Source organism: Macrosteles quadrilineatus, unplaced genomic scaffold (assembly GCF_028750875.1).
Source record: "Macrosteles quadrilineatus isolate MER2022 unplaced genomic scaffold, UCM_ALF_1.0 Scaffold_9__3_contigs__length_116548681, whole genome shotgun sequence".
NCBI classification, from domain to species: Eukaryota; Metazoa; Arthropoda; class Insecta; order Hemiptera; family Cicadellidae; genus Macrosteles; species Macrosteles quadrilineatus.
In genome coordinates, this window is record NW_026542602.1 from 90,363,941 (window position 1) to 90,387,527 (window position 23,587).

At 34.3% G+C, this 23,587-nt stretch overlaps 1 protein-coding gene across 1 annotated transcript in view; it reads left to right on the forward strand.

The window, feature by feature from the left end:
- LOC129003102 (zinc transporter ZIP11-like) overlaps window positions 1–23,587 on the forward strand; it is a 74,376-nt gene that overhangs the window by 1,099 nt on the left and 49,690 nt on the right. Inside the window, exons 2-4 of the mRNA XM_054431339.1 lie at window positions 2,832–3,057; window positions 7,946–8,038; window positions 8,500–8,725. Of these exons, the coding sequence (XP_054287314.1) occupies window positions 2,832–3,057; window positions 7,946–8,038; window positions 8,500–8,725 (545 nt within the window). The remainder of the gene's footprint in view (window positions 1–2,831; window positions 3,058–7,945; window positions 8,039–8,499; window positions 8,726–23,587) is intronic.

Here is a 23,587-nt window from a genome sequence, read left to right on the forward strand (position 1 = left end):
CAATATAAGATTATCGGTACCGGTATCCTATCAGATTTAGTTTTCACACGATTTAAGTAAGTTAACTTGTTAACTTAGGCCTAAGCTTATGTCTTTCAAGTAGGCCTAGACATTTTTCACACTGTGCTGAGCTGTGGTGGTTTGGTTAAGTTAACTTAGTTTAGTTCAGTATGATAATAACAAACAAGTTAACATTTTTAAACACCCCCATCGCAGCAAAATTAGCAAACCTGCAGACTAAGGTAAGCGAATTTGTCTGAATAGATTTTCAATTAAATCTATTTAAACAACATTTGGTTTTAACTAGTACCGTACCAAGGTTTGCTGCTACAAGGAAACTAATAAAGTGTTTTTTTTTGTAAAATATTAGTCAATACTGCTGCTGAGTGGTTTTCAGCTAATAGTTTTCTTTTGAATAAAGACAAAACACAATCAGTCATATTTTGCCTTAGACCTCTACATGATATAGGCCCACTTGAAGCTGAACTGTCCAATGTGGTAAAGTTTCTAGGTGTCCATATTGACAAACAACTGACTTGGTCTGATCATATAACGCAACTCTGTACTAGGTTAAGTAGAATGATTTGCCTTTTTCGTAAGCTTAATGATTTAGTTCCTATTAGTTATTTAAGATCAGTTTACTTTGCTTTATTTCAGTCTGCCTTGAACTATGGTATCATTTTTTGGGGTAATAGTTCTCATGTCTCCGATGTCTTAATATTACAAAAAAAGGTCCTGCGCATAATGGCTAGGGTTGATCCTGAGGAACATTGTCGCCCCATTTTTATTGAATTTAATATTTTAACTGTGATTAATTTATATATATTTAATATCATGTTAACTAGTTTTAAGGAAATGGACTCACATGCCATAAGGAGTGATTTTCAAACTAGAAACAGACATCAATTTGATATACCCCATGTTAGACTGAGCAAAACAAAGAAAAGTCATAAAATTCTGGGCCTAAAATGTCTAAATTGCCCAACAAATTGCTATCACTTCCTTACAAAGTTTTTAAAGCTAAAATTCATATGTGGCTAGTTAAGAATCCGTTCTACAAACTTAACGATTTTTTAGAATTTCCTAAACCATTAAATATTGAGTAATGATTGTACTTTTTTTCTCTTATAGTTATCCTCATCTGCATGTATTTTATATTATCTTTGTATATTTTGATTTGACCTTGTACTCTACATCTATTGTACTCTTCCTTGACAAATGTTTCCCAACATAATACCTTCATTGACCATTCCACATGCATTTGTAATGTCTATTGGAAAATAAAGCTTTGATTTGATTTGAATGGCCTAGCTTGGAATAAAATAAAATAAATTGCTAAGTTTGATCAACATAACTTATTTCCATTACCAAGCAAACTACAACATTTAACAATATTGGGTAGACTTCCGTATCTGTTGTCAAACCAACCGAATGAAAATATCGATCGATATTATTGATTATTCGATTTATTGTTTGGTTGGTTAGGTTAAGTTAAACTAACTAACTTAACCAAACGATATATCGAATGAAACAATCAATAACTTAAATTGATATTTTCCTTCAGTTGTTTTTGACAACAGATACGGAAGTTTACCCACAATATTCTCTATGAGAATAAGTACCTAACTTAACTTAAGTTAACATGGGAATTTTAAATTAAAATTTTTTTAATTTTCTCCGTTACCAATCCCTTAACCGTACTTAAAAACACTTTTATATAAAACTTACTAAATAATTAACTTAAAGGTCTACTTAGTTTCAAGCTTTTTAATAAGGTTTATATAGAGAAATTAGATAACTTAATGTTTTGAGGGTCAAAAATGAGAAGAACCAATATTTTCAAAATAAAATCCCCTGATAACAAAAATAAAATGCCCTTTTCCATGGTCCTATCATGCTGGTTCGCGAACTCCTTTAAGTTTACCCCGCCTTACTCCTTTAAACCAAATTTAATTAAAATCTGACAAAAATTACTCAAGTTATCGCGTTCACGGGCACATATATATATAGGCCTGGTATATAAAAATTTGAACGAGTGGTGTTTTTGGCCTCTGAAGACATCGAAATGGCCTAGGTCTTACCGTGTGACATACAGTAATAGCTTTCCCTATATAGGGAAATTCGCTATCTTATAGTAAATCAAATGACATGTCATAATAACTTAATATATTATGTAATTTAATAGCCTAAATTTACAAAGACGTTTATCATTTTGTATTTTTAGACCTAACTTTTCCCGTTTTTTATGCATTTCATGAATAAAACTTAAATCAATTAGGCCTAAATTATAGGCTATCTTTATTCTGATGAATGTGTCATTTACTTTAACGACTATATCTGAGCCCATATTTAAAAAAAACCAAATACTATTATTATTACCACTAACCCTGAAGATACTCAATTAGCCTAGATTAGCTATCCGAGGCCGACAGTACAATTTTGTCCCAGGAAGAAATTGCACCGTCACAACGTGGCTAAAAATATATTTTTTTTATATGCAGAGCTAATAAGAAACCATGGACAGACTACATACAGTCACGATTCCCGCATTTACAAAGAGAGATAATGCAAGGAGCATTAATATTAGCATTGGCTAGTATTCTTACTGCTCTCTTTTGTATCAGCAAGACATCATTGATTTCTGCAGCTCCACCCCCAGAGTCAGATTTTTGACACCTTAAAAAAGAGGCTAAGTAGACCTTTTTCAAACAGTTCTTATTCAGATGTGTTTTTGTTTCAAGAGACTAAACATTAGCATGGAACCAAACTGAGGTTTGCACTAGGGTTTGCTTAGAATCCAACTCCTTAAACATACATTCTGCCTGTTTCAGAGAGTGCTTCTAGACGCCAGTTTAGGGTTTGCTGGAGGTGTCATGATGGCTGCATCGTACTGGTCGTTGTTAGCCCCTGCGATAGAGATGGCTGAGGACTCTAAACAATACGGAGATTTTGCCTTCCTGCCTGCCGCCATCGGTTTCTTCCTGGGCAGTCTGTTTGTTTATGCGAGTGATGTGTTGATAACAGCTTATGGCCTACAGTCTGCTGGCGTAATGCTTGGTACGTTAGCTTAGCTATCGAGTCTCAATGTATAGGGACTTAAGTGGCATTTTTAGCAAAATTGAGTTATATTATAATTTTTGGCATCCTTGTAACTCACTACATTACCTAAAGAAATGTTGTGTTGATTTATAACATTTTTATCGAGTATATGCAAAAAAGCAAAAGACGTATGTCACCAATGTGCCATCTCCTGTCATAGGAAAAGGGCTTTAAAAGTTCAAGTATCTTGGTAAAGTTCTTTGTATTGTAGATCTACTTTCATTATTACCATAGTTTAAAATTAATGGATTTGCCAAGTTTGATCAAAATATAAAACTACAATTTACTTTTCATCCATAAGTTTTTTTTTTTTCATTTTCTCCATAACCTTTTATTGTTTAACAATACTCTTCAATGTCTGGCTAAACTAAATGTGTCGTGGCGACTGCCACACTTTCAGGTTTATCCTATTTTACCTTTTTTCATAAAATTTACAATTGGACACAAAAAACGTTGACATAGACAAATTTTTTATGAAAAGACTGAACATTGATTTTATCAATGTCGTGGTGCGTGTACAAGTTATAGTCTTTTTTTACGTCTCTTTCTCAATGTGTGTTTTGTATCCAATTTTGAATTGTATGACGAATCATGGAAGAGGATAAACCTGAGGATGTGGCATTCCTCAGGAAACATAAAGTTTAGCTAGATACGAGTATATTGTAAGCTAACAAAATACTTTGTATCTAAAATATGAATTTAATATTTTATAATTATTTTGTTTGTCATTAAGTAAGCCTACCCATTTTCAAATTAGGGATATAGGCGTACGGTTGTTTAATATGATTACGTAGTAAATTATAATTTTTAGCTAAAGTCCTAGGCTAAAATAACATGATATGATAATGAAATCTGAGAAGTTGAATGTATAGTTCGAACTGAAAGTTGATTTATTTGCGAGCACACATGAGTCAGAACACATGGCTGTGTACTAATGTCAACAATACACACAGATGTTCCCTAATCAACTTATTCATTTCTTTATACATTGTCTAATCAAAAATCGTAATTGTCATTCAGCATTTACCAGTATGCAATACACAAGATTCCTCCTGTAATGAATATAAGTTTGTTTTTTTGCCTATTTTCATTAACTTGAACTCCCACCTGATTTGTTAACTACACTAGGGATGAGAAAAGGGGTTTCAATTCATTAATTCAGTATTAATTTATTACTGTCAAATTTTAAATCTCTCGCCATGGTCTGTACCTTTTGTATTTATTTGCTCGTTGCTCAATTTCAAATTTAACTTTTCTATTATATTGCCTGTATTAACTGAATTCCTTGTTATTTATATATTTATACATTTATTTACCCAAGACTGAATACGAGATGTATTTACCAACAATTTGACCTGTCTATGCATTACACATGTAAAAATGATGAATAAATGTCTTATGTCTTATTCATGGAATCAATAGTCAAAATGTATACTTTTCTCATAGTGCACACTTGACATAACCCAGAGCGTGGCCTATGATGCAACCTCAATTATATTGCAAGGTGTCTAGAGCCAGTCAGCTGTTACTAGACACTACTGACTGACCTCAATTATTGTTCGAATTGCTGTCTTTGATAATTGAATCATTGAGAAACAAGTAAATGCCTTTATATTTATTTTTATTCTATAACTTACTACTAGTTTTTAAGATGAAAGGCTGTGACTTATTATGGTCTATTTCTCCTTTTAGAGGAAAAATATGCCTGTTGTTTTTATAAATTTAGTACCTTATTTAGGACGTGATTGAGCCATGCGAACAAGCTCACTTATGAAGTTAAACGGGGCAAAGCCAACGGTACAGCTAGTACGGTATAAAAAACCAATAATATGAAAGAGGGCTAATACATTGAAAAAATGAAGACTGTCACCATTTAATACAAACTTAACAAATGAAATATTGAAAAGAAATTTGCCTTAAGTTAATACAGAATAGATAGTGTACTGGCATTGATTTATCATAGGATTAACACAAGGTTGAAATATTTACCTTGTTTTTTTTTGTAGCCTTTGTTCTTGCAGGATTCATGTTTTTTTTCAGTATATTTTGCCACGTTGTGTGGCATCTTTAGGAAGATTGTCGAATGTTCTTTTTTCATTATACTATTTACACTGATTGTGCCCCAATCTCCCTGAAGATGCCACACATTGTCACAAAGTATACTGGAAAAAAACAAAAACAATAATTCTGCAAAAACAAAGCAAGTAAAATAATACAATTTTCTATTTCTTGTCACTCAGAAAATAAATAAAAACAAATTTACAAAACAATGTTCTTAACAAGGTAATATATTTACAAGGTAGGGCCTAAAGATATTTTTGTTTTCAAACAAACATTATCTGTTGCTAATGTAGGCCTATAATAATGTGATAGTAATACTACACTAGTTATCACAACTTCTACACATTAACATGAGATAACAAACACTTAGAAATCATCAGTGAAAATAATCTGTTCACTAAATGAAAACATTTGATTTTGAAAATATTTTACTATCGTGATTGTTTCTGTCGTGTCCTACTAGTTCATGCATCCTTAAAAATAAAAGGATTCCGTTTCATTTCATAAATGGGATTGATTGCATTATTTTTAATCTAACAGGTTCAATATATAGTGGCATCGTCCTCTAATCCAAATACTGGGAGGTCACGAATTGTGAATTTTTATAGGCATGTACTGTGGATGCAATACTCCCTGATGTGGATTAACGTCCGGACTAGTGAGCACTACAACTATGCGCAGTGCTATCCTGATAATTAGACCAATTTGTTAATACCAAGGCAAAAATGTGGTTCAGATTCCATTATAAACTGTAGGTCCCTTAGTTGCCATTAGCTGTATGGGCTATTAATTAACAGCTGTGTCTGAGGAATATGTTGGCCTTAGTAACAAGACTACAAGATCGCGCCACTCATCCTACACTCATCTCCATTCATACTTGGCTTAAAATACCTACCTTGTATGGTCACCATTTCAAAGAAATAGTATTAAAAGTATTATAGAGGATAGTTTACATTAGACCCTCACCCGGAATAAAAAATAACCTTAGCACAGAGGTTTCTGCTAACCAAGTATTCAAAGGTCTGGACTGTAGGGTGGAAGGATAAGGAAAATCTCCCATTTGAATGATTAAAGGAGATCGTTGTGCTATGTGAGGTCGGGCATTGTCATGCAAAAAAATATTTGGAACATCCAACTTAACTTAGGTTCGGCCATTTAGAAACTGAATGCACCAATTCCGGGCAGAACTTTATCTCTATTTACTACACTGTCAGTACGCTTCACACCCTTTTTAATTAATTTCTGTAGGTTTTAAGTCAATTGTCAACAAAGAACTTAATCCATACTGGGGGGGGGGGGGGAATTTTCACTTGCAGCACTTATTTTAAACTTAAATATTGCAACAACAGGCAGATCAATGATACTTCCGCTGTTACGGCATGAAATTCATTGAAGAGGTAAACACACCTGTTCTTGAAAGTGTGCGACCAGCTTGTGCATTTAGACGCCAGACGGAAATGTTCCTTACTTTCTGAATAGCCCTCAATTAATAACATGGGCGATAACATAATATACTGCATCTGGTATGTGTACTAATAAAATTAACCACTTTAAAGCTGATTTGAATTGTGGAAAATGTTTTCTAATCTCACAAGGGTAAAGAAGTAAAAAAAAATTAGTTGGGAGACAAAAATACCCTTTCTTATTGCTAGTTTGTCAACTCCTTCAAGTAGGTAGGTTGACAGTCTCTTTGAGTTGTGACACTGTAATCAAATTGGGCGAGAAATAATCTTCATGCAGCTATTATGTTAATTCTAATTTGTTTAACATTAGAGTTTTTGTAGATTCATGAGGGATTCACATAAAATTTTCAGAGGGTGGTGCAGGCTTATTGTTATATTATTAACTTAAGGTTTATGAGTAATCAAGGTTACGTACCTTATTCAGTCCCGAGCAATTCCTTTTCTGATGCATTGACAATGTATACATTTCAGGTTGCATAAAGCCACCATCATCTCAGGTCTACAGAAACATGAAACATCCTTTTTGCAGATTCACCATTTTTGAATAGACCACACATACAAAAAAAACTTTTAATTTAAAATCAAACTTTTGTAAAAACCATGTAAATTTTAGGAATATTATCGCTAGCCAGCTTAGTAACATAAAGTTTACACGTGTTTTAAAAAGTTCAATTTTATAATATAATTTTTTATGTATGTGTGGTTTATTCAAAAATGTCGAATGTGCAAAGAGGATGTTTCTGTAGACCTGATGATGGGTTTATACAACGCAAAATGTATACACTGTCAATGTACCGATAAAGGAGTTGCTTGGACTGATAGCAGTACATACAAAGATATCCTCTCCGGGTCTGGGTATTCACTAGGTCTCTCCATCTTCTTATGTCCCTCTACAATTCCTCTTTCTCCACATACGGCCATTGCACTCCTCTTGCTTCCACACCTCGTCAATCCACCTTCTTGTAGGTCTTTCTCTTGGTCCTCTTCTGTTCATGTGGAGCTCGCTCTATTTTCTGGGGATTCTATAATTTTCCATTCTTAAGTGGCCAAACCATCTCAATATAGATTTCTCTACTCGTTCTCTCAAACTTTCTTCAACTATTCCTCTTCTCAACTCTTCATTTACATCCAATCTTGTTTTCCATTTAATACCTCTTACAAACTTCATTTTCCCTGCCTGAACCCTACTCCATTCCCTCTTTGTTACATTCCTAACTTCTGTAAATTGCTTTCAGATAGTACACATGCTTGTTTACTTATAATCCAGCAATTCTGGAGGCAAAGAAAATTAATAAGGCTTACACATTTTTGCTATGTTACAGCTTACGGAACCAATGGATACAACAAGAAGATGGATGGTTATCAGTCATACCCCAATGATGATGAGAGACCAATAGACACAACAACAGTGGAGGGTAAATCTTGTTTTAGTAACAGAAAAACCAGGCCTATTTGAAATAGATATCAGCAGTATTTTCATATTTAGGTTTAGCATGGGCAAGAAACAATAATTACTGACAGGATGTTCTCAAGGTGGTTTTCTTTTGGTGAGCTCTAACCTTTTATGATCATAAAATATTTTATATTTCAGTGTCTTATGATTGTGTAAAAGAATACCATACAGGATTGAATCATTTATCTTAAAGATTTAGATTCAGTTTATGTTTTATGCACCTGTTTAAGCTACAAGAAGTGTATAGTATTTTTACCCATTACGATGGTTTTTAAAAGTGTTATTCTCAAGTCGAATAACTTATTTGAAAGTTATAACTTACTTTAGTTAAGGGAATAATGTACTTTAACAGTAAAAATCAGTTATTTGTTCATTCAAAGAATGTTGTGTACTAGCAAGCAATAATACAATACCTTTTTGCAGGTTTCTATGAGGACCCGTTCTCTGGGACCCGACGCAGGGCCCCGTACACAGCTCCTGCGTCACCCCCACCATGTACAGCCCCCACCACAGACCCCCGCACACAGTGGAAGAGACTGTTGCTGCTCATTGTAGCCATCACAGTCCACAACATACCCGAGGGACTTGCCGTGGGAGTGGGAAACGCTGCCATTGGATCAACACCCTCGGCAACTTATCAGAGTGCTAGGTATGTCCAATGATAGAACTGGATTTAACTCTTTCAGACACTCTAAGCTAAACTCTAAGCTTGAGGGGTTAGCCACCTATCTAAACCCTCGTTCTCTCAACTTTAGGCAGGTGGAGTCCGCTAACCTTGATCAGTCAACGGATTTTGAGTCGTCAGAGAATTCACAAACCTTACTGTTCTCACGATGTGTGTTGGCTTGTAGATTTCAAAAGCCATTGACAAGTTTGGAGAAAAAAGTTGAGCCATTGAGGCGTTTTTATTGTTAGTAATGTAAGTGCAAAAGCAACACAGATTATGATACACGTACTACAAGGGAAGTTTCAATGCTGAAACCCAATTGAATTTGTTTCCACGCATTGTACACTTTGATCCTGTCTTTATGATCTTTGTGTTGTGGATTACAAATTATAGCTTCCTGTTTGATTTATATTAAAAACTCCATATACTCCATCACATCCATAAACTCCTTCTCAACTTTATTATTCCACCCCATTTTATTCTTGTACACATTAAAAACACAACTTATCAAATACACTCTCAGCACTCGGCTCAAAGACTGGTGAGAACCAGAACCCCAGGTGAACCAGTCCTAATGTTTTATTAGTTTACCGATTTTGAGCGGGACCGGATCGGGCCTTGACGCACCACAGCTGTTCTCATGACATGTATCAATAATACAAGACACTGATCATGGTCACAAGGAAAGTTGATGAACCATGCGAGAACGAGGCTATTCTTCAGGACATTTCTGTTCCAATTCTTTTTTTTTGGCTGGGATTTAAATCATTTAGAGAATTTTTTTGAGAATAGAAATCTCGCATATTTATTGCAATCGTAAAAATAATCAAGCTGTCGCCACAATCAAAGGGGATCATCATGTTGCAATGATCATGAGAAATTGTTATATATTACATTGCCGAAATAGCAGGGGACAGTCATGATGTTGCTGTTATCCTGGTATGAAAAGTTTTTAAACAACGATTTAAGCTAATAAGTCTGGAATTTATTCAAAAAAAGGAAACATAGTGAAGTAATATTCAATTTCAGCAGCAATTCTATTCAGGGCCGGATTTAGCATTTTCGCGCCCCTAGGCCCAAATAATTTTTCCGCCCCCTAGTCTGGTAACAGTTTCTTTCCTACAAACCTTTATTAAAAACTATATCATGCCTCTAGGCCTATGTTAATTGCTTGAACACCACTCCTTGTCGGAATTTTATAATTGCAAGTTTTTTGAAGAATTGTCTTGGTTAGCCTTAACAAAATGCCGTCTTAAACACTTTTATCAATTTTAGGCTTTTGGCAAATGCTCACGCTTGTGGGACTGAAACAAAACAATCCAACCCACAGAGCATTCCTGCAAAAAAGCATATCCATTGATTCCGATTTCAGGCCCCAAAACATGAACTCCATAACAGTACGTGATACTATAGATTAAACATACTCCTTTAGTAGATTTGCGATCCTTAGGGATTAGCTGAAAACAATTCTTATTATTTCAGCTATTTAATGCTTGTTTGTCAAAAATAAAATGATGTAATCATAAACAATAGGTCGTTCCCAGGTTATATTACAAGAAATTAAAACACACAACATAGAACTATCAAAAAAATAATAGAAACAAAATTACGTGAAAAGTAACTTCCAGTGTCACCAACATATATGAACTACACATTAAAAACTATATTTAGAATTAACAATGTGATAAAAAGTCGACTTGAGTTTATGGTTAATCTATGGTAGTACTGCATCCAGGTTATATTTCAGTGAAAATTTAAAAACGTACATTTTCAGGAAAAGCACTTTGCAAATTTTTTTCCCCTTTTTTCAAAACTTTTATTATGTTTTTTATTTCATTAACCTTTGAAGTTTCATAAAATGTCCATGGTAACGCAATATCTAACTATGTTTTGCTATAAACTAATTTACTTTTATGACCATTATACAATAAAAAGGTCACTGAGCTTTTGGTATATTTGGTCTTTCTAGAAAAAAATAAAAAACTAAAAAAATTGAAAAAAAGCCAATAAAATCTTTTTAAGTTTGTATAACTCCGAATAAACTTACCTGAGACCCGAAAAATCGTTACGTTTGTATAGAGGTGTGCTTCTTTTGTGTATAAAACATTAAAATATGACAATATTTTAATTTTTGAAATTTTGGAATAATCTAAATCTTTCTAAACAATCCTTCAATTATCCTGTTAGTTATAATAAAAATATGTTTTTCAATTGAACTAAACTGTTCAATTTACAATTATATTAAAGTTATTGTCACGACCAAACACACTATAATCCATAAGGCTGGATTGGTCGTGAAAAAACCCGTGATGGTCGTGAAACTTTGGTCGTGAAATTACGTGTTATTTGGCTCTGTTCTGGTGGTAGCCCTGCACCTCATGTTCGAGGATACAAAGTGGACTTCTAGGTTAATCTAGCAATTGAAATATCTTATAAACAAAAATTAACACCATGTCTACTTCATCGAATGACTACGTACGGTCATGGACACACCAAAATTACAAAAAACACAATCTTTCCTTTATCAATCTTGTAATTCCTCCTTTCAACTCGAAACGACCGGCACTACAATCCTGACGTACACCCCGAACTAGTCTCTAAAACCAACTGACTCCATCGACACCAGGCTTGCCACTGTCGTGCTCCAAAGTTGAAAATTTTCCCCAAATGGTCGTGACGCCAAATCGAGGGACAGACTTATTTTGTCATGGTAGTCAGTTTGTAATGACAATAAAATTATAATATGCTCCTTTTTTGTAAGTTTAATAACCATTGATGTTATAAAAATATGTCTTTATATATTTCGGCATGAATAATTAGTCTAAAAACAGCGTGAAAGTTGGAAAATGTACCCTAGGGACACGTCATGGTCGTGAATTTCGAGACTTTAAAAATACGAAAAAAAACCTAGAACCTATTTAAAACCAAATAAATGTGTGTAACATGTTGCCCCCATCCCAAAAAATATTAAAACACATAATAATAAACTACAAATCCAGTATCTACGAAGTAAAAGGCCAGGGACATGAAAACGTACGTTTTTAAATTTTCACTCATTTGCAAAGCAAAACAAAGCAATAGTCCCGCCTTCAGGTCTAAGCTGAGGAGAAAATGACACCATTAATGGTTTCTTTGGAGGGGATTTAATTTTTCTAAAACCTGTTACAAACTCAGATAAATATTTTTTTGTTATTGAATTTTAAAGATAAACTTATCGTATTTTTAATAGGTATTCAACAAAACGTATTATATATTTTAACTTAACCCTGCAGGTAAACTGATCAAAAGATTAGTTAATGATTTTTTTCTGTGAGGTGAGGGTGGTAAACGGTAATGGTGTCTAGTACGCATGCGCCCCTAATCACTCCGATCAGTAGCGCCGAGTCAGCATAGTGGCAGTGCAAAGATAACAGTGGCAATACGACCCGTACCGCTCGGGCGCTTGACAACATCCCTACAGCCTACTCCTGTATAACCAATGTTCGTTACCAATTGTAACGAAATTGATGCGTAATGTTGTAACAGTTATATAATTATAATGCTTTATTGGCAAGAGTTCTTTTTTATCAACTCGCAAAATATGTTAAGCTATGGCTATTTATTTTATTTTTAGATATTAAAAAATATTTTTCCTCTCGGCCGTGCGCCCTCTGTGAGCTTGCGCCCATAGGCCCGGGCCTATTGGGAAATCCGGCCCTGATTCTATTCACACCAGAGGCCCTCTAATCGGAATCTCCAGTTAATCCAAACCACATGTTGGGGGGAAAAATATCAATGTATTTTAAACTAAAAATAAAGGTGGTACGTCCAGAGTGCTTGCCAATTCAGATTTTCGGCGCCAGGAATGGCACTTGCATTTAAACGGAGGTGTCCATAGTGGCCGCTGGAGGCCAAGGCCCGCGCACAGGCACATGCTTAACGGAATGAATTCTTCATGGTTTCAGATTTAGATAATGCTCATACACACACTATTTAACTGGATGAAGTTGGTTTTTATCTCCAAACTACCACTATAAGCTATTACCGTAGTACTCATGGTAAGACCCGGACCCGGGACCGATTTAAATGCTTATTTAAATGCTTTGTCGGGAGCGATTTGACCAGAGCCTTTTATTCAATAACAAATTCTCGCCATATCCTTTTAGTTTAGAAAAATAGTTTTATCATCCTTATATATAATTCTGTAAGACAAAATCTTTGCCAGAAAATTTTGGACGTCTGGTAAGTCGCAGAAAAGTGGGAGGGGTCTTAAATTAAAGGTCTTGACCCCAGGGACTCGGGAAAAATAGCAGAATTTCCATAAAGTTACCAGAAAACGAGATATAACGTAAAGTGTTCTCCATAAGAATAGCATTAGAAGCCATTTTCTGCTAATTTTTGTTTACTTCATACAGCTGATCATGATTTATCATCAAGCCAGTACGCAATGTTAACATTTGGATTATACTTATTTGCCAGTAAGTTCAGCAATGTACTATATAAAACCAGGGATAACGTTACCTATAATAATTAAGACTTTTTAGTTACCGTACGTTATATAGAATATGGAAATATATTATTTTACTGTGAAACTTTTCAAACTTGTGTTTAACAAGAAATAACCACATTGAATAAATAATTAACGAGCTACCTTAATAAACCAGTATTTATTCACAACCAATTATATGTTTGCTGCCTTTATAGTGTGGCCTTGCTTTAGCAGAGTTAAATCTATGTAGTGATTCGAATGATTTATTGAAAATAACATCAACAAAGACAAACAACAAACTGTTTTTTACACAACAGATATGGCATATATACATTGATATCTATTCTGACACATAGATAATATATTTCTTTGTTTGTTTAAATATTAGAATAGTTTGTTTTATATTATTGGGCATTTTAGGGACTTATGTCCCTACAAGCCACTAGTTCAATTAAATTTACATTATCTTCTTGATTAGGTACTATTTTATTTTTTATATTCTGATAATTTAGCTCTGACAATGCACCTATTCTGTATGTACCAAAACATGTAAAGAATGTTATAAGCAAAAAAAATATGTCTATATATGTCTACGAGTATATCTACTGCAAGTTTTACTTAAATGCTAGATAAGATTGACTGTGGTAATGTCCACACCTCCTATTATTTTTTTTTTTAAGCTTTGACAATATCTATTACACTTCTGTGTCTTATGACTAAAAAGGATTCTTATTCTAGAATAAAATACAATATTCTTTATTGTGCATTCATCAAGAATTACAATTGTCATGAGTTAATTAAGTACATTTTAATTTACAAAATGTTTGTAAAATTCCTTTAGTGAGTAGAAGGGTCGTGCTATAAGCCACTTTTTTAACTCCTGGTGTGGCTTGTTGCCAGTTAGGTCTCTCAGGTATTCAGGTAGATGGTTCCTCAGTTTGCAGCCGGCGTAGGAAGGTTTTTTTTCTCCCAGAGAGTGGTTCAGTGAACTGGTAGGACAAATTTGGAGCCATTACGAGTATTGTAATGGTGCAGGTCTCGGTTTCTTGAGGGATTTATTTCATCCACATACTATATATATGTGGTTTCAAGTGGACTACTGTGAGGATTCGTAGGCTGGTCTGCAAGTCTACAGGGTGAGTTTAAAGTCCCTTCCCCCTACTTTTTTTTAAATAGTATAAGTTAGAATTTTTAAACTCTGCACATCTTTGTTAGACCTGAATATCTTTTTTATGGGTTCATTGACTCTCCACCTCCAATGGGGGAGGACGGTCCATGAGGAGTAAGCAAAGATGCTTAAATGTAAACATAAGTTGACATGTACATCAAATTAATGGTCTCTGTTAGTAGAATACAACTCCGCAAACCGGACCTCAACTGGACAACCAAGTCAAAAATGGCAGCCGTTCCAAGATTTTTGAATCTGCCATTTTGAATCTTTAAACGGCTGCCATTTTTTACTCAGTTGTTCCTTTGAGCTCAGATTTGTGGCAATGTATTCTACTAATAAAGACCTTTAATTTGATGTACATATCGACCAATACTGACGTGAAGGATTTTCTTCTGTCTTTTAAGATGGTAGCCTATAATAGCAATACTAAAATAATAGCAATGCAAATTCAATGAATCTTTGAACAACTGTAATTTTTTACTCGATTGTCCATTTGAGGTCCAGTTTGCGGCTTTTTTTTTAGTTCATCAAGACCTTTAGTTTGATGTACATGTCAACATATGCTTACATTTAAAAATCTCTGCTTACTCCTCGTGGACCTCTCCATTGGAGGTGGAGAGTCAATGACCCCATGAAAAACAAAATATTTAGGTCTAACAAAGATGTGCGGAGTTTAAACTGACTTATACTGTTTAAAGAAAAAGTAGGGAGAAAGGGACTTTAAACTCACCCTGTAAAGTGGGACAAGGTTGGCGAGGGCTGTTATGACTTTCTTTTGAAGAACAAGGATTTGATTCATATTCCCTCCCCACACTGTCAAGCCATATCTAAGATGTGACTCTACCAGGGCGAAGTAAGCTGTTTTGGCCACAGAGAGTCCGCCGATGTGGTTCATTCTTCGGACGACATATATCCTGGCACTGATCTTTTTGCTCAGGAGGTTGATGTGCTCTGTCCATGTAAGTTTGTTATCAAGGATAACAGCGAGAATTTTTGTGTGGGTTTCTATTGCTGCATCCTCTAATTGAGGGAAGACTGTCTTTTTTCTTACCGAATTTTAAAGTTGTAGTTTTTGTGGGGTTTATTGCTAGGTCATTGTTCTTTGAGTAGAGGATGGCTTCATTTAAGATCGTTTTTGAATTAAGGTAGATGAATAGTTTTTCTTCTTCTGTGAATATATCTCTAGGCTTGGCTCGAATGCACACTAGTTTTTGTCCCATAAATTTATGCAGATTCCAGGATACATTTTTTTTGTCCTTTCTACAACCTTGGGGTTTATGGCTTATGCAATTAAAATTTATATTATAAACTTTATGTTTCTTTGGAATTTTAAGATTTATGATGTTAGTCTATAACATTTCCAGGTAAGTTAGCTAAACTTTATTCCTTTGTTTAAAAATTCCAAACAAATTCTTGAATGATTTATAAATTCAAACCAAACTTAATATAAATGTACTAAAATTGACTTTTAATTGGATTATTATACTTACAATACAACATGTATTCCCATTACTATCAAAAGCCCCAATGTCTTGTCCAGGGTGAGGTCTAGTTTTTACCAGTATCCAAAATGTAAGTAAATTAAAAATCAGAAACCATTGGCAACCGACTATAAGGGTTAGGTACTTACACTGCCATGGCTATTCATACCACAGTCGATACTTGCCTCAGCAACACAGCACCTCCATCTGTCTCTGTCCTTAGCACCTTCTTTAATTCCAAAACTGTCATATCTTGCTGGACCCACCATCTTTTTCTTGATCTTCTCCTGGGTCTTCTTACTTCTACAGTTGTTTTTCAGGTTTGATTCGTCTCTTTTAAGTACATGTCCTGTCCATCTAAGTCTCCTGCTTTCTATCTCTCCCACAATGCCCGCTTCCTTATACAACTCTTAATTCCTGGTGTTTTCTGGTATAATCGCTTGTCCTCCATTCACTTTAAAGGTCACCGGAACTGAAACAACAGGTTAATTTGATCTTTCTTTACTTTGTGGTTTATTTTTAGAACCATTTCCCCCTCAAATGGTGTAAATAGTTACTAAAATCGAGCTTGTGTCCTTCAAGGTTTTAATGGTTTTAACTTGGAATCTCAGTTCTTCTTTATGGTTACACAATTAATAAAGTGAAATTTCCTACAGATGTTGGTTTTTATAATTATTTCTATGGCGATAAATCATCATTAGACTTTTACAACATTGGCTGACAACGTGTAGCCCACAGAGCATAGAATAAATATAGAGGCGGCACTTGCCATCTGGAGTGAAGCAGGCTTCTCGTACCGAAATGGCGGCTGGCCCGGTCTGCATTTATATTTAAACCATTATATTGTTACCATGGAAACCCCCCAATCAATATATACTTTTAAAACTGTCACCTCTGCCCGCGGGGCAGAGTCCTAGGTCAATGTCAAAGGGGGATAGTTCTATATGTATCCTCGGAGCGGTAGCTTCATCTAATTCATAAAGTAGCATAGAATAACACAGTGGTAATGACGCCGTGTTTTCAAAGTTCCGTGCCCGACTATCTTACCAAGATGGCGGAAATCGGCTTCACTACTGTTATAGCTGTAGGTATAGGAGTGGCGACTCTATATTTATTCTATGCTCTGTGGTGTAGCCCAAGGAGATTTTAAGGCCATTAACAGGTTTATGTGATGGTGGGATGCAAGATCTACCTTTCTGTAAAACTTCAATTCAGAAAGAAATTACCTCTCCCTTTATATTGTAGGTAATGTGTATGTAATACTATATTACATGTTATTAGTCTGATAAACACATTTCAGACAAGTGATGTAGGTATGATATTTTTTGCCATTAGGCCCACTACTCTAAGCTATTTGAGAGGTTATATGTTTTTGTTTTCATTAATCTTTATTTTTAAAATTAAGTTTAGTGTGAAAAAAATACAATTTATGAGTAATGTTGTATAAAAACATGACTTGTAAGTTAAGTAGCAGTACCATTCATGTGAACAAGTGTGTATTTTTAAGTAACAAAATAAAGTTTTTTATTTAAGATTAAAAGAATTTTGACACTGTCATAAAGTCATTTCTGGTTAAAAATAAAATCCATTTTTGATATGTTAAAACCATTAACTACCAAATATACAATCATGTAAATACAAATAGATTGAACACCCTCCTAAACAAAAAAGAAGACTACACCTGCTCTACAGTTTTTAAATTAATTTACGACATTGAAAATTACATAACTGCAAACACAGTGACAAACCGGCAACACTTCATAATTAAAGCACCCACCCATCCATAATCCAGGTATGTCCAAACCACCCTCAACTGTTGAATAGCCCAAATAAAAGAACAGCACTCCTAGTTCAAGAAGTGAAACGAAGGAAGAAAGACCTTGTGCTGTGACCCTGCCGCAAGTCCATGGTCGCGTTGTCCGATCGACACATCTGCAATACCAGTGGCCGTGCAGGTGTAAATATGCTTGTAAATACAGTATAGACTATAGTGTTAGTGATCAGAAGACAACTTAAGAAGACCCCTACCGGTAAAAGATGTAACACAATCTGTTGAAATCCATAGAGTAACAAAAAACATAATCTTACCTACTCAAGAACTACAGGCTACAACAACAAAGGTATTTGAATATAAAATATAATTGGTTTGGTTTTGATAAGATAATAAATGTTAAATGGGAACCCAACGACCAATGCAGTCTGTCACAAAACGTAATTTGTTATTTTTCATGTCAGTGTGTCTTGTATTCTATATTGGAAGAGGATTACCACAATGTTTCTGTGATCTATTGAGATAACTAAGTCAAGGTCAGCCAATAATAGATATCAAGTTAAAAATATGTACGGAAAAGCATTTACAAAAACAACGCTGAAACTTCCAACCCCGTGTCCTCCCACGGGCAAAGCTACTATTTCGATGTTGCTAGAATTTGTATAGGTTATACAGTAGACTCCCTCTTATCCGGACACCTTTTAACAGGACATCACTACACTCGGCGGAAATTACATCTCTTTAATCGGACAATTCTTATCAGCACATCGGTTTAACCAGACTAGATCGGCTGGAAGTGGGCTGTACTGAAACGACTGTTCTCGTGGGCAAGATTTGAGACCAGTGTTCAAATTTGCTCTCCTAAATTTAAGTCAAATATTTGGGTTACATAACAAGTTTTTGGGGACGTTAGTTTAACCGGAAAAACCCGTTATCCGGACTGGCTTCGGTCCCGAATAGTCCGGATAAGAGGGAATCTCCTGTAATGACAATGAGTAGGCCTTCGTTAGCAGTGAGTTTTAACTTATTTATAAAATGTTTGTTTTATTAACCAGTTATTGATTACTGAACAATCTGTATGGACCCATTCATACAATAAGAAAGAGCAATCTTATTTCTGTCGGAAATCACACAGATTCCCCTAGTTTTAAATTAATGGCCATGTTTTAAAGTGTTTTTTTTCACATATTTTATTTTTGAATTCTGTTTGGAGACGTTTGGGAGGCATGCCCTTTAGCAAGCTCAATATTTCCTTTTAAAAGCTAAGATAACTTTTGCTAACTATCTAAAATAAAAGTGGAAATTGAAAAATGCTAACCTTAAACTCGAATGGTACAGTATTCTAATCCAGCCTGATATTCAAAAACTTGAAATTTGTACAAATACTTTTTTGTGAATACTCTTGACCTAAAATGTTGCAGAGTTGGTGTAACTTATCTAGAAAGTGAATTCGGAGGATTCTTTCATAAATGTAGCCTATTCAATATGTTTTCAACTACTAACTAAATAATTCCCTTTTAAATATCTTGCGAATCTGGAGCATTCGTAAAATATTTTCTGTAGAAGAAAATGGTTATGATTATTAATTAGCCCTATAATTAAGAACTCTTAATGACTGTTTTGGGTTATTATTGAGAAGTACGGTATGCCAAATATATTACTGTAGTAGCAGAGTACCCGTTCTTCGTAGGGTTGTCGTATAAATAGAAAATGCTTATTGCAGTTTTTTTTTTTTTTTTTTAAAAAAAAAGGTTGGCGGCCTCTTTTAACCTTGCATTTGCCCGTCCACATAGACTAAGCGCCCGTGCGTGGATCGTTAACAGCAAAGCAAGGAGTGAGCCGGTACAGTACAAAGGTGAACTGTACTGATAAAATGTTATCGGCAGTGACCAGGATCCGAACCCACGACATCGCTGCCTTGGGCCCGAAGTCCGCGACGCTACCGACTGAGCCACCGACTCACTACACAACTGTGTGTGTGTTGAGTTATACTCAAGCTTTGCGTTTGCAATGGGGGGGGGACACAGTTTAATAAAATTTGCTTCTTTTAATTTACGGTATGCTACAGTATAACACATCCACCATAGCCGTAATGTTCTAGCACTGCACCTAAACAATATAAAAAATAAATTATCAAACATTCGCACAATATCACAAATTATTCATTAAATTAAACACATAGGCCTAAACATCCTAGTAAACAATCCTACTTTGACAGTTCTCATTGTGTATCACAGCTTTTTGTTGCTGCTTAGTTCAAATTAGCCATTTTCATAAATGCAACAAAAATAGTAATAATAGTGCTGCACCCTTTTGGGAAACCTTATAACTTTAAACTTCAATTATAATAAGTATAAATTATGGTAACTTAAATTATAAACTTATATGCTATTGCATATCATAGAACCAACTTGTTTAGTTGAAAATGCTGACTAAATTCTTTAATTACTTTTAAATATGAATACTCATAAGGTTAACATGGGGAAGTACAGAGCCACTGGGGCGCAGCCCGAAAGTATTTTTGAGATAAGAATAGGCCTATATGTTAATTGGTAATATGAGCTATCATCATGCCAAATTTCAGCCCAGTCCGTCCAGTAGTTAATGCGTGATTGAACTTAAACAAACAAACAAACATACAATCAAACACAGGGGATCCCAGACATTCTCATTTCCCCGGACACGTTCTCTTTTTGGGTACATAAAAACTTCCAGGGGGATTTTCGGTAATACCTTAAAATGTCCGGGATTTAGACTAAAAAAATAAATAAATAAAATTATTCGGGAACGCATAGTAGGCTCTAATCTTTAAACGCCCAGGATGAGAATGAAATTAGAAACTAGAAACTAACTTAAATAAAAATATTATTTGTGTCACTGTAATAATATATTATATTTAGAAGTTTTGTTTCCTTTTTAATCAAATTTTGTGTTTAAAGCTTAATACTGTTGGTAAAATTAACCCAGCTGTCTCTGTCTATGCTCACCACCGCCCAGACCAGCAAATATCTAACTACAGCTAGCTCCTCGTCCGCTTTCTACTTACGTTTACACTCCTACACGCTTACATTAAAATAATTGTCTTGCTTGTTCTTTTGTCATTCTTGAACGTTCCTAGACCCTACTAATGCCGAAAAGAAAATGTGTATTTTCAGTCAAGTTAAAAAAGGGATTAGTTGTGAAAAAAGTTTACTTGCTCTAAAAAAAATCTACACAACTCAAACCTTTAAGCAGTTGCATCATCCTCCGAAATTGACAGTTTTGTTCTTTAAATACGACTCTAATTAAATCATTTGCTCTTGTTGCTGAAGAAACTGCATTTCACACTAGTAAAAACACCACCAGAGGACATGGATTATTTGTACCACCAGACTTCAAAATGTGTTGTTTAAAGACAGTCTAGCAAAACATATTTATAATCCAGTAATTTGATATTAAGTGAGGGGGAATCCAGTAATCCAGACAAAAGTTTAGGAGTTCAAAGCCTTAGCTGCAAAATGTTTTCAATAGCATTGTTCGTTAACATAAGCATGCCTGATTGAAAATTAAAAGCAAATATTTTAGTGATAGTAAAGAGGCTAGCAAATCGAAAATTCTAGTTTAAAATTACTAAAACTTACAATATAGGCTATGTTTTTAGGAATTGTCAGATAATATTCAGTTTAAAAAATCTCAAAAATTCTGAAAGTTGTAGTACATATCTAAAATAGTATAAAAACTGTTTAAAAGCCCATACAAAGGCATACAAGTTATTTATTCTAAATTTAAAAAAAATTGAGGTGACCCCCACCACCCCTCCAAGGTAAGTGCCGCGTCATAAATTGTATTCTTTTTTTATGGAGGGTCTCTGGGACCCTTATCAAACATACAAACAAACACACAAACTTTCACATAAAATTTCACTTATATTATAAATTTATAATATTAGTATGAAGTATGATTAAATATATTACTTATTTAAAAATAATAGAAACTAGCTGCCAGCATCACTTTGTGACTTCAAAATCCGTAAGAACTGCATTCTTCAACATACTTCAAAAAATGTTGGGGTAGAAAAAGGCTAAGCTAGTCAGGTTTTCCCCATTTTACAACTAAAAATCGTAATACTTCAGATATTTCTTATTTGATCTTTTTGAACTTGGCATCGTTTGATAGGGAATTTAAAATGCCAAATAAAAGTGTTCTTGTAATTTTTTCATAAAATAAGCCATTTTTTGTAATTTAAGTCAAAAAAATTTAAATGACCTATATTTTGAAATTTTATGATGAATCAAGATGAGTTTTTTTTCTAACACGAGACTCTATTATTACCTTAACATACATACCAAGTTTGATAATGATCGGTTGAAAAAGTTTAAAGATAAAAATGTTAATGTGAAAAAACATAATGGTGAAATATCTTGTTAACGAAGAGATTTAGGAAAAAAATGTTTTTCTTGACTTTCTCTTTATTTTTAGCGATAGAAACATTTCCTCTTGGTTCCAGTTTGTCTGTTTACTTACGGGACACCCTGTATAACCGATATTCATAAATTATTGAAAAAATTTCCATTAATTTGACACTTTAATCACAAAAACTGTTCCAAGATTAAAGCGAGGGTGAGCACACAAAAAATTTGTAATCCAAGAAACTATTACAAATAATGCGGTTATTGTGAGCTCGCTAACGCCTTAATTTTGGACCAATTTTGATGATTAAAGTTCTGATATTTATTATCATTCAGAAGTGTCAAAAATTACCCCTTCTCTGCCCCACAGGCTGTCAAAAATCCAGTCATTTTCTAATGGAAGTACTGTGTAAAAAGTAAATGTTTAAAAAAGTTTGCATTTCTTTTAAATTTGTATACACAACTTATAAAACAGTAATTGCTGCTAAGGTTCCCTAGTTTTACTTGTCTTGTATTCACTAAAACATCACCAACTAACTGTAATATAACCCCATTTTCGTATTAATGTAAACATTAAAAAGTTCCCATAGTTGACAACAATAAATATAGTTGACAAAATTAATATTTGGGGTCGATTTGCTGAATACAAAAATCCAATAAATTACTTTTATAATATAGTTAAGAACTGTAATTAACAATAAAATTTAAAAATAATACGAATAAGTAAAACTGAATGTAACTTTCAAAATGTCTATAAATGTACAATTCATAATACACATAATACAATGTATAATGTACATTGAATGTATTTATTAATTAAATTACTAGAACGAAATAGCAATGGCTCAAAGAACCTGATACATGCAAAAAATCCCACACTGATTCTACACCCTTGTTAAAAAGAAAGTTGGCGGAATATAGTGGAGTTAACGATTCATTAAAGTAAGTAAGTATTGGAATTGGAATTGGATTCTCCCACCACTAAAATTAGTTGTAGAGATTGCCACCAGGACCAGATGACAGCACAGGAGTGGTAGCAGTCCCGCTATTTTCCGCTAGGTAGTAGCACCAGTGTGGTTCCCACAATGGTAGTAAAGTAATGTCGTTGTTCGTTGTCGTTGTCGTTAGTTAGTTCATGACAACACAAGTAGGCAGCGTGCGGCGTATCTTTTGGATATCCTCGCCCTCGAGCCTCGAGCACAACAGTACTAAAAAAATGTTCGCGTTTCACTTATTGCGAATTGCGATGCGATGGATATTTTGTAGCAACTCACTCCTCATATTCATACACTACAATGTTGACCAATTTTCCGCGCGTTTGCGTCACAATATTTTTAGGGCCGGTCGCATTTATGAAATTTTTTGTCTAAGTATATTTCAATCCGCCTATGGAGTAAAGATTGTTTTTCCTATTTTACATAACGATCCAATAACAAAAAAATGTACGTGTGGTTAAGATAACAAATCCTAAATGGAGGACAGTTAAATAAATATCGCACGTACCTACAGGTTTAAATACAATTGATTCGCAAGATCTCTTTACGAAATTATATTACCATCGTTCG